Here is a 12,179-nt window from a genome sequence, read left to right as displayed (position 1 = left end):
AGATGCCAGAATGTTATTTGTTTTAACCCTCAGTTACTGTCAACTATGGGACGGGTGAGAGAAAGCTGCCATTCACTATGGTGCCATACCAAAAGTCCCCTTGCATCCATTTTTTTTTTTTATCTGAGAGAAATTTGAACTACAGTTTGTGACATGAACCCTTCTACACCGTTTATTAATGACAGTGTTTTACATAGATCCAATACCTTATTTATGTTTTTAAAATTCAAGCAGGTATCTGAATATTTTACTTATGTTACTGCACAGTTACACAGTGTATACAGTTAATGCCATACAATACTTTAAGTTATAATGTAATTCAGCAGTAGTACAGTGCCTATAACATGTTTAAGTATCCTACAAAAAAAAAAAAAAAAAAACAATACAGTCACTGTTCCTGAGAAAGGGTTCATATAGTACAAAACTGTTAGTAAGGTGTACTATAGCACTGATGTTGATACACTAGAAGGTATTATATCATATCTGTTTTCAAGTGTTTGTGTTCAAAGTACTGATAGGGAATATCTCCTTTTTTATTTTTCTGATTATGTTTAAGGAAGGATGAACAATAAATATGTTGCTGTGTGTTTTTATAAGAAATTCCACTTCTATAAACAAACCTCTAAGTGTACTATCACAAAGTTGTGTTCTATAGTGTGCATCGACAGGCACAATATTATTAACAGTCAATAGTGTTATTAGTATTGTAATAGAACTTACGCATTGTATTTAAGTGCTAATCCACATGTTGCTCGATGTCTGCTGTAATACCTGTTCTCCAGATCAATTTTAGTTTCACCAATCAGATCATCAGTACTTAGAAGGTCCCAGTCATACACAGATACCGTGAGCACAGATTCAAGAGGAAAAGTGGCTGTTAGCTGATAGCACCTATATTAAATCAATGGATAAATCACAGTCAGTATAATATTATCCCAATATTTGTATATTTGTAATAAATGTGACATATTTATTATTATCTTTTTTCTTCTTTTAGAGAACTTGAGCAGCTGTGACAGCTAAATATGTTCAGTTTAATACAATTGCTCTTCACTTGATTAAAATGAAATGGAAGCATTATGAGAAGTCCCAAGCTATTTAGAAAGCAAGAACATTCCTCCGCAGTTTTTTTTTCAGTTTCTAATGAATCTTTCATTTTTTAAACGACACAGTAAATATATATTCTAAATGAAAGAAAAACTGCAATCTTTTTAGTCAATGTACAATAACAACATGATGTGCCACTAAGGGATTCAAAGAAGGGTTAAGTTCAAAGAGATGTCAGCATTTAAGTAACACATGCTACTAAAAAAAGCAATAAACAAAACACACAGTGGGCAGAATTCATAAAGTTTACCATTAGGTGTACATCACGGTAACCTTTTGTAATTCAAAGAAAGTCCTACCTCAGCCCTTCTGCACAAAAACATGCAACACCAAGACATGCAGATAACATAATAAAGATGAGAAAGGAGATTGTGCAAGGACAATAAGTGTAACTAAGGGTATAGAAAACAAGGAAGAGATAGCAGGAAGTAACTGGAGAACACTGAAAAAGCAGCCATGCTACTGCTAGCAGATAAGCTGGAAGGGAAAGGTGACAGATTAGGAAGGAACAAGACAGATAATTCACCTGCCGGTCAAAAAATGCCTTCCATATCAGGGATTGTTGGCAGTTACAGACAGAGAAAGAGAGGCAGAACAGACAGTCGGTGAGTATTACTGAATGAATGATCAGCTCTGGTAGATTTTTAATGGTCCTATGAACAGAAGACACTATTAAGAAAGGCACAATTAGTAGGCATATAAAATGCTACATGATAATTATAAGAACAGTCAAAACAGACTAAAAAAGATTGGAAGAGAAGATTATACTGACCAATAAGAAGAGAGTAATAAAAGGAAATTTGTAATGTCCCAAGGGTCATAGGTTGTTACTAGCAATGCAGTCCAGGAGACCTTTAATGAGCCTAGCCCAAATTCCCAATTGACCCAAAGCACTATCTGGTTAAGTGAGTTGCTAAAGGTCAGACTGTAGGCAAATGAAGGTGAAAAAATTAAAACCATGTACCCTTGGCACAGGAACCAGTTCATTACCAAGTCAGAGATTTAGTCTTCTGCTCTGTCAGACAAAGGTTTTGGAGCCCTTCAACCTTGATACAAAAAGCAACAGCAAAGACCCACTGCTCTAACTAATCAGTTTAAAGACAGGTCTCAGAAGATTTGAACCCGATACTCCCTTCAATAATATTCTACCAAATACCACATTAATAAGTTGAGCCATAGCAGGAATCAAGGTATGCAATACAGTCTAGATGATTTAGAATATTTGCAGAGAAATGTTTACATAGGCACTTTTCTACTTCAAGTAGGCTTCAGAGGATTTTCATTTAATGGAGGGCAGATGTTGGAGATGAGAAAGGAATGAAAGAAAACGCTAAGAACATGTTTTCTGGGAATGTGTGGTGTTATCCAAGTTTAAGGACTCCCTACAGAATGCCTTGACATAGTTGTTGGGGGAACATATATTAACTAAGGAGCTGATGCTACTGAGTTGGTGCCTAGAGCTGGAATGTGAATATACAGAAATACCTTTTTAAGTTTCATGTTATTCATGCCCAGAAAACTAAGTAAATGAAAGTGGAAATCAGATAGTAAGCATCTGTAAACAAAGTATTGAATATTTTAAAATAAATAAAGATCTACAGATGAGAACGATAAATGATGAATGAAGTACTTTTCATAAGAATAAACGGTGAATTTGTGAGCAAAATATATATATATATATATATATATATATATATAAAATAATGCTCAAACCGATGACTAACATAAACAGACTGGTAGGAACTGAAATGTATAAGAATATATTCTAATGCACAAGAGTAAAACAATAGATCTGTGATGGAAGCTGTATCTATAATGCATGTCTATGAAAACTGAAAGTGTTACTGTGATTCTTTTCACTGCTATTTCAGGGAACATCACAATTAAACAATGTGATGAATAAATAAAGTTGATAAAAAACATAACCCGTCACACCTGTAGTTAAAAATCATAAAATGTCATTTCTGCAGCTTCTCACATGATGAATGTTACTCACATACCTTCAATATTGAAATAAACAAATTTTGCTGACACACAGACACAGGGAAGTATTCACATGTATTGCAGTTTTACAGTACAGCAAACAATGCATAACACATTTGGGAACTAGACACTTTGGAGAATCAAGACCATGAAGATGACACTCGGCAAAACACATTTCTTTGAATGACAGATCTTGTACAACTCTTAGTGATTAAGATGTTATATAGTGATTACAATATAAAACAATTAACTCAAAATTTGCAAAAGTAACTATAAATATTCATTCCTTTACATGGGTGGTATAAAGGGTTCATATTACATTATCGAAACTTTAAAAGTTCAAACAATATATGGTCGAACCCATATGTTCGAACTTTTAAAATTTCAAAAACGACAAAAAAAAAAATAAAAAACAGGAAAAACCTACCTAACGGCTGTGCCCTCCACACCCCCCACTCTATAAATATACCAACTCCGAGACCGCACTACAGTGCAGTAAAGGGAAATCTTCCCTTTCCGCACTGAACGGAGATTTCCGTTAACACGTTAGAACATTTAAAAGTTCAAAAATATGGGTTCGACCATATAGCATTCGAACTTTTAAAAGTTTGACAATGTAATAGGGAACCGGTATAAACACTATGGCATTCTAACAGAGATCCGATGCACATCTGCATAGCTTTTCATTTAAGCAGAAGGCATTCTCCAAAAAATCTGCTCCAAACTTTGTAGCTCAGACTGCATGGTTGCGTTATTCTGATCTCTCTCTCTTTGCTCTCACTTTTAATTATGTTCTGAAGCATTCAGTACAAATGGGCCTCATTAAGCATGTATGTATGGCATACTACTCAGTAAGACTAAATTAAATGGGTGCTGAATTTCTGTTATCAACTGCAAATAAGCACCAAAAATGTCTGGAAATTAAATCAAATCCCATTATGTTGCAGGTAGGTCTGCTACTTTGCCACAATGCATGTTTCCCTATGAACAAATTACACCTGTATGTAGAATCTGCTACTATCATTCCTAAATAAACAATTACAGATATAGTTTATTACTGTTACATATAAGGGACATATTTATATGCGTATTTATCTTTGGTACTTTCTGGTGCACAGGTACAGTGACAAATATAACAATATGTCCTTAATATACAACAGTAATAAGCTGTATAACACTGTCTAATCCATGGGATATATACAAGTAAGTTGTCCAACACAGAATCTAAAGATAAAACTAATTCTTCAGGAATGAGCAGCAGACTTACTACTAACATAATGGGATTTGATTTTAATTTCCAAGAAACAGATTTTATTTTATTTGCAGTAGAAAGTAGAAAGCCAGCACTTTTTAATACAGTATTACACCCAGTATGCCATGCATAATTAATGATGCTCGTGCATAACTACTAGTTCGTCTATCCAGAATAAACTAGCTGATTCTCCTCAAAAATTCCAAATAAATACCCTAGCTCAGGGTATTACATCAAACCAAATAAAGGTCCACTTGCTTACATAGGGTTAGATACCATATAAACAATTACATAACTGAGTCACCCATCCAACAATTAACACAGTAATGTTTGCAGATATTGATATAGTTAAATGAAACAGAGCACTTTTTCTGGAAGATACAAGTAATTGAAGCTATTAACAGCAGAAAGTTCATCTAAGAGTATACAATAAGTTTCCACTCAGTACATGACATTGTGTTGCATTTCCATTTGTAGATCTTGGGGACTGTTCTGAAACAAGTGGAGTACTGTATTAGACAAATTAAAGTAGAATGCAGTGATTCCCAGGGAGGGAGCAATACAATAGGTAGACAATAAACAGCTCACTTTGGATTGCATCCAAATGATCACTTAATGATAACTAGGTGATTGCCAGTAAGCATCCCTATTAGCATCCCTTGCTGTCTCTTTGGTTATGCTACATTATAAAGACAGTCAAATAGCAGGGTTGTGGCTAAGACTCCCTTTCTTCTGTGCCGCTACTCCACCAGGTCTCCAGGCTGCCCCACCAGTTCTCTATGCCATAGTTTGCTTCACATTTCCCCTGGATTCCAAGCTGTCCTGGCCATTCTTTGTACCCTTTCAGTATGAACCTCTCCAAACATCTTCATGGCCAGCTCAGTGTTAGTGTACACAAAGAGCCACTGTGTGACAAATGCATTGGCAGCCACACACTGTAGAGCACTGACTGCAATGTGGTATGTATTTCCATTAATGCAGTTTGCTGCCACTTTTCCTATACGTCACTATAACTTAATGTCCACTTTCTCCCATATTCTACAGCTGGTTGCTGTAATGTGCAATCCCATAGAATGGTGACTACATGTTTTATCTTGGTGCAGCAGGGCTCATAGCACAGCAACTATATTGTTGGGATAATTCACAATAATTGTCTCTGAAGTATAGTAATGATGCACTGTGTTGCAGATCTGTTCTATGTTATTGGGCCCAGTTCAAATTGGTCGTGTGCAATGACATAAATTAACGTGTGTATGACTTTGAGGTCCAGCCATTCTACTAAACATTTACACCATACTTATCACTGTTGTGACCATGTTCAGGCCTGTAGCTCAAACTGCACACATCTGCCTGTGGAGGTGTGCTATGCAGGTGTCAACCACTTCTGTTCTACTGACTCAATTGCATAGTGACTGTGAGACTTCATTATGCATCAACATCCCGCTGACATCTACTGTATGTCTGCATTTCTGCATGTCTGAACCTCACAGTGCAACATCACACTACTCTGTGCTATTTAACACAGAGCAGCAATATTATCATTCTGTTTGAACACCCCCTCCCTTGTGTTTAAATAGCAATACATAATGAGAACACATGGAATTACAATTTTTTAGCATTATTAAACAGACCATTTGTGGCCTTATGTAACCCAAAATAGAGAAAATGAATGCCTCAGTATATAGTTTAACTAATATGTTTTTTTGTCATAAACCTTATATAATGTATCCAAAAGAATAGTTATGAAACAGAATAAGCAATAAAATGTAAAAGTAGGCCATACCATTTTTAACTAATTCAGCTATGCCATTAACTTTATTTACTTTGCAGTTGCATAATTGTTAGCATTTGCTAGAGATGACAGTCTTTCCAGGAAATCTTTAAAAGATTAGTAGTATAACTGAATGCTCCAACTAGAAATTTTTTTGTGGTATTCAGAAAGAACTCCAACATGGATGCAAAACCAAAATAATTGTTTCTGCAGTCATGGAATATGCAGTTCAGAGACATTAGCCATAATGAGGAAATATCTCACCATCAGCTAATTTGCATGCTGTTGAGTTGTTGGTAATTACTATGAGTGCTAATCAGCACTTTTTTGCTGTAAGAACTTCTGGTCCTACATGCATTGCATTGGTAGAGGCAGCCTCCCTCATCTAAACACACACGTGCGCGCACACACACACACACACACACACACACACACACACACACACGTGCACACACACACACACACACACACACACACACACACACACACACACACACACACACACACACACACCAACATACCCCTTACCTGCCCCTAGGTTGACAGGACATCCCTAATGCATCCTCTTAGCTTTTCCCCTGCCCCTTGTAAATCATGGATGATTACAGTCAGTCAATAATGCTAAACATTAGAGTTTCATTTTTCATGTTGTCTACAAAATGCATCATGTAGGCAGACCTGTTTTTTTATTAACTTTTTAAGGGAACTGGTGTAATATTTAAAAATGTCCCTGCTGTCATATAGTGCCTCTACTGGCTTTGTCTGGTAATCATAAATACAGCTGTTGACAGGTAGGGCAGCCCCCCCCCCCAACACATGCACACATCCTCATCTCTTTAAAATGTCCGTGATTTTTTAGAACATCAGTGATTTTGCCTTATATCTGCCCTGTCCTGCATAACTTATGGGCCAACGCAATCAGTCACACCAGATTTTAGAGTTTGATACTTACTATTTATAAAATGATCTAAAAGTATAGCACAGAGGACTGAAGTGCTGCTTACAAGATGCTTCAGGGAGTAAGGTGTGGGGTTCTATGCCTTTTTGCCCTTTTTAAGTTACTTAGGGTAATAATGTGATGAAGATGTGCTTGTCATGCAAAAGGTACTGGTTTGAACATCTTTCCCATTTTTTAATAAAGGTGTTAGGGCAATTTACTGAGGGCCTCTGGTGTTTAATGTACCTCCTTCCACCCCATATATCCTTCATGCCTCAAAACTATTGTTATGTTAATATCCCTGGTGTCTAGTGCCCCCCACCCCCTGCCCTATACACCTTTCGTACTTGAAACTGTTATTCATTTGATATGCCTTGTCTTGTCTCCCCTTATCTGATACATACTTCATGCTGCTATTAATTTCACTTGTTTGTAATGTTTCCCCTCACACCTTACATCATTCATGCTGCATAGCTGTTTTTTATTAACTATTTTAAGTGGGGTTAAATCCCTGGTGTCTAGTGCCTCCCCAGTATTGCTGGATTTACTTGAAGTTTACAGGTATTACAACCCCCCAACACATACACACCCTCCTTCCCTCACTGATTACACTCATAGACATCCTCCCCCATTCACCCATACCCACACCTATTCTACCTGTCTCATAACCAGTCTTCCTACTGCAACAACACAGACACACAGTCACACACACATGCATACACTCACCTGCAACTAGTCATCTCTCTGTATACACTGACACACACACAGTTCACACATACACACATACACACCCCACCAGTACCTGTGCATTAAACTCCCTGGGACTTACCCCTAATGCAATCTCATGCACTGAAAGCAATAGGTGAATGTGCACTTCTGGCTGTGTTCATAAAAACAGCCAGCTAAGCTAACTTATGTAAGAATTTCTGGTGGAGAGCACATGGTTAATAAGCATAGGCTCCTCCTGTGACATGCTTCATTAGCATTTGTGGTAGGCCATGGACATAGCCTACCACAGTGTTGCACCAGGCTCTTCATGTTACAGCATTGCAGTAGGACGGTCTCTAATTCATAAATGGTTACTGCAAGGGGTAAAATGGGCTTAACCCTCACTGTAACTTTTCAGAATATCCCCTTAGACCTGTTGGAAAACATAACAGGTATACAGTCTGAAAGAATATCCGTTAGATATACTAATTACAAAGCTATTTATTCCCACTATATTTACAATTTGTCACTCAATAAATATTCATGTTTTTTTACTGAATTCAATAATTATCATGTTGTTCAAACCACACATTGAGTTATGTGCTTGACTATTGCTTACATTTAAACTAGTCTGTTCAATGAGTCAGTTATAATATCATGTGATTATAGTACAATGCTTAGTGCTTTTAAACATTTGCAAATATCTTGAAAATAGTTCTCAGGATTAATGCTCTGAGGTTTTAACAAGCTGTTTCCTGTAGCTCAGAATGCAGGGTTTATTCCTTCCATTTCCACTGGCCCACTTAATAAGGCAATACTCCGAGGTGTCCCCTGAAAAAAGGTACTTCATTCCAGTGGGCTTACCTGGTTAACAAATGTATAAAATAAAAAGTCAGTCTTTATCCTGTTCGGTATCAAAAAGGAAAACACTTTACATTGTTTAACTATTCATCCAATATTTCTTTTCAGTTTTGCACATGCCTGAAAAAAATAAGATGCACAGTACCACTGTAAACAGTGAAAAAGGATATGTAGTAATTTAGATGTGGATGAAACAAATATTGTCACCACATTAGCTGAATTAAATTAAGGTTTTCCTATAATTTTAAACAGCTTAAGCACAAATGAGTCTGATGAAGTCTTGCTTAAGATGAAAGCGCTTACTGAATGGAGTTGTTTATTTGATATGAAACTTTTGAAATGATCATTTTTATTTATTTATGCATTTTTCTTGACAAAAATTTTGAAAGAGTTTTGGAGTCACCCAAATGCATGCCTATTTTATTTATTATATGAATTCTAATAGGAGATGAAAGGGAGAGGGAGAGGGATTTTTCGGGAAAGGAGCTAATAAGACTTCATTTTGTAAGCGTTCCTAGGATCTTGAACTTTGTTTTGGAGAACTTGATTCATAGAACAAAGGGCGTGTGGCTAACAAAGTTTGCAGAAGACTGCAAACTGGGTGCGATCCTTGAATCCCCTAGTGACATTGACATCCTCCAGGAAGGTCTTACTCAAACAAATGATTAGTGCCATAGTCATGGGTTCAAGTAAAATGTTAAAAAGTGCATCATCATCCCCTTCAGCAAGGGAGACATCCCTGCAAAGTACCACATTAACAACAACACCTAAGTACCCAAACCATGGTAAGAGATCTGGGCACAGAGGTTGACAGCAACCTCTCCTTTGACCATCATGTGTCCATAGTAGTAAGGAAAGCCTTCTCTGTTGCCTATCTCATCAATAAGGGTATTGCCTCCATAAAAAAAGAGGTCATAACCCCCTTGTACTCCTCCCTTATTAGACCAATTACAGAGTACAGTGCACCCTTTGGTATGTGCCTTATCGGGCACCTCCAACAATTGGAGAGAACTCACAGGTACCTTACAGACAATAATTCAGGGTATTCAAAAATTGTCCTATGCTGATGGACTAAAATCCGTCTCACTGTAATCTGTGTCATACAGACTACTCAGGGGTTATCTCTGCTTAGCCCATATGGCAACTGCAGTCTCTGCCTTGATGGAAATGCTAAGCATTAACAAGACAGATGGTACATGCTGCACCCACTCTAGCAACCTTAATATGAGAAGAAAAATTAACAGGACCTGCTGGAGAAACAGGTTCATCTCCTAGAGGCTCCCTTTTCTCTGGATTAAGCTTCACATCCTAGTAAAACAGAACCCTTCACTGACCCTTTTCGTTAGTAATCTGGAAAATTGGACGGGGAATCACATCCTTCTGGACAGGGGCAGCAGGTGTTGAGTCAAATCTACTAATAGCACCATTAAAAGAGGGAAAAACTTGGCTGGGCTTGTAAGGGCCTCAGGGCCATTAGCCTAGTAACCTCCTATGATCCTATCATCCTATGATGATCTATGTAGCTAAATAGCTGAACAGAGTGTAAATGGTTTGAGTCAAACTGTACGGAATATATACGTGTTACTGACTGGATGATGACATCACTAAGCCATCCTCGTTAAAGATTAGTGAACTAGATATGCTGCTGCTATCTATTGCAACTACAAGTCGACCTAATACTGAGTCCTAGGCCATGGTATACAAATCAGCATTGGCTTTCTGGTGATGGATATTTGAAAGGCAAATCAAATAAGCTGGTTTTCTAGATATTGCGGAATCATTATAGATAGCCATAACGAACTGGAAAATATGGGAGAATTTGCATGAGTTTGTGTAAAGGGGACCTTGTCAAAGGCCTTGGCCAGGTTAATGAAAATGGCTTCACTTAGACTTCCATTTTTTGTTTATATATATGCCAGGGCTGAAAAGGAAAGTACAGCTGTAACTGCATTATGTCCTTTCCTGAAGGTATGCTTGTTTATACAGAGTAGGTTCTTTTGATCTGAATGTCAGTTTGTTTACACTGCTACTTCTTTCTACAGAATTTCTTTAAAAACATTAGTACATCTCATATGGAATGAAACAGGCCAGGTGATAAAGGTTTGAGATGGGATCCGGACACATGCTCGACTAGCATATGTCCGAATCATAAAACATCGAACACACATACACGAAAGCGCTTAACATCGACAAGCACTTCCGTGTATGTGTGCCTGTTTCACAGATCAGACTACAGTGCAGGTAAGGGAAAATTCCCTTTTCCCCACTGTAGTGTGATCTCGGAATGAGAATAATAAAGTAGGGGGGTGTGGGGTTTGTTTTTGAACTACACATACATGGAAACACTTTTCAATGTTAAGCGCTATCATGTATGTGTGCTCGATGTTTTGTGATTCGGACATATGCTAGTCGAGCATGTGTCCTAGACCCATATATATATATATATATATATATATATATATATATATATATATATATATATATATATATATATATATATATATATATATACATACATAAATGATCTGCAGGGGAACTGATATGAAACTGTAGAGCCTGGACTTGATGCCTCTGATCCATCCTTAATAGCTGTTAGCTGTAATGAATAGATGTAAAAGGGGTAATGGAAGGTAAAAGGCTTGAGGGATTGGTGAATATGTATGAGTGATTGTGGTTATAAATTTGATTCTGTACTAGCAAAGTAAGAGACCATCGTTTCTGCTTCTGAGGGATGGTTTTGTTTAAATGAGTAATTGAGTGTTAAAGGTGAGTGGCTGGTGTTGAAAGTTTGATGGCATCTAGCCATAGCTATCAGCAGACATACAGTGTATGCCATTCTGGTGGTAATCACTAAAACAGGGGTTTTGGACCTGAATTTACAGATGAATATTAAATGTGAGTTATATTCAGACTATCATTCAAGCATTTAGATTGGTAGCTTACTAGCTGCCTCCTTAATTATGATGACAGAGTGTGGATATGTTGGGTGGCAGAGGTGTCAAAATGACAGACTTCCTTGCTTTGTTTTGTTGGCAGTAATTTGTGGCTCTTCCAAGAGATATAGTGGCACTTCTGAAGAAAAGAATGTATACAATAAGAATACACATCAGAGACTGCAACTCTCATTAATGAGTATGTTCTGGTGGCATCTGTAAAGACAGCAGCATACAGTCTATGTATGTGTGGAATAGCAATTTGTAACTCTGATATGTTGCTTGCAGTAGCAGCTGTAGCTATAGCAGTATACACAAAAAACTGAAAGGCAAATTGTAAATATATTTTAATGAGTAGCTTGAGAGTATGTCAGTCACAGCAACTTGTAAATTTGCTGTTTCAGATATCATTCAGACAAATCAAATCAGGACAGTAATGGCCAGGGATATACAGATGCATCAACTCCTGTCTTGTACTGTCTGGTTGCCTAATATTAAGTGATTTAGCAAGATTGGATTGAATAGTACTGAAGATGGGAGAACAGACATTGAGACACAATGGCAAGCTAAAGGTTAACTCCCACTGAATAAAATGCTGCACTGACCACTTGTCTGCCATCATCATGC

The 12,179-nt window shown here is 37.2% G+C and overlaps 1 protein-coding gene across 1 annotated transcript in view; it reads right to left on the bottom strand.

Annotated features, from left to right (window-relative positions):
- LOC122797634 (otoferlin-like) overlaps nt 1-12,179 on the bottom strand; it is a 1,687,021-nt gene that overhangs the window by 289,927 nt on the left and 1,384,915 nt on the right. The window contains exon 32 of the mRNA XM_044066178.1: nt 721-891. Coding sequence (XP_043922113.1) covers nt 721-891 — 171 coding nt within the window. The remainder of the gene's footprint in view (nt 1-720; nt 892-12,179) is intronic.

This window comes from Protopterus annectens, chromosome 3.part1, assembly GCF_019279795.1.
Source record: "Protopterus annectens isolate FY-2018-M chromosome 3.part1, PAN1.0, whole genome shotgun sequence".
In the NCBI taxonomy this organism is placed as follows: domain Eukaryota; kingdom Metazoa; phylum Chordata; order Ceratodontiformes; family Protopteridae; genus Protopterus; species Protopterus annectens.
The sequence above is the reverse complement of the archived record's forward strand: the minus strand, read 5'-3'. Positions and strand labels throughout refer to the sequence as shown.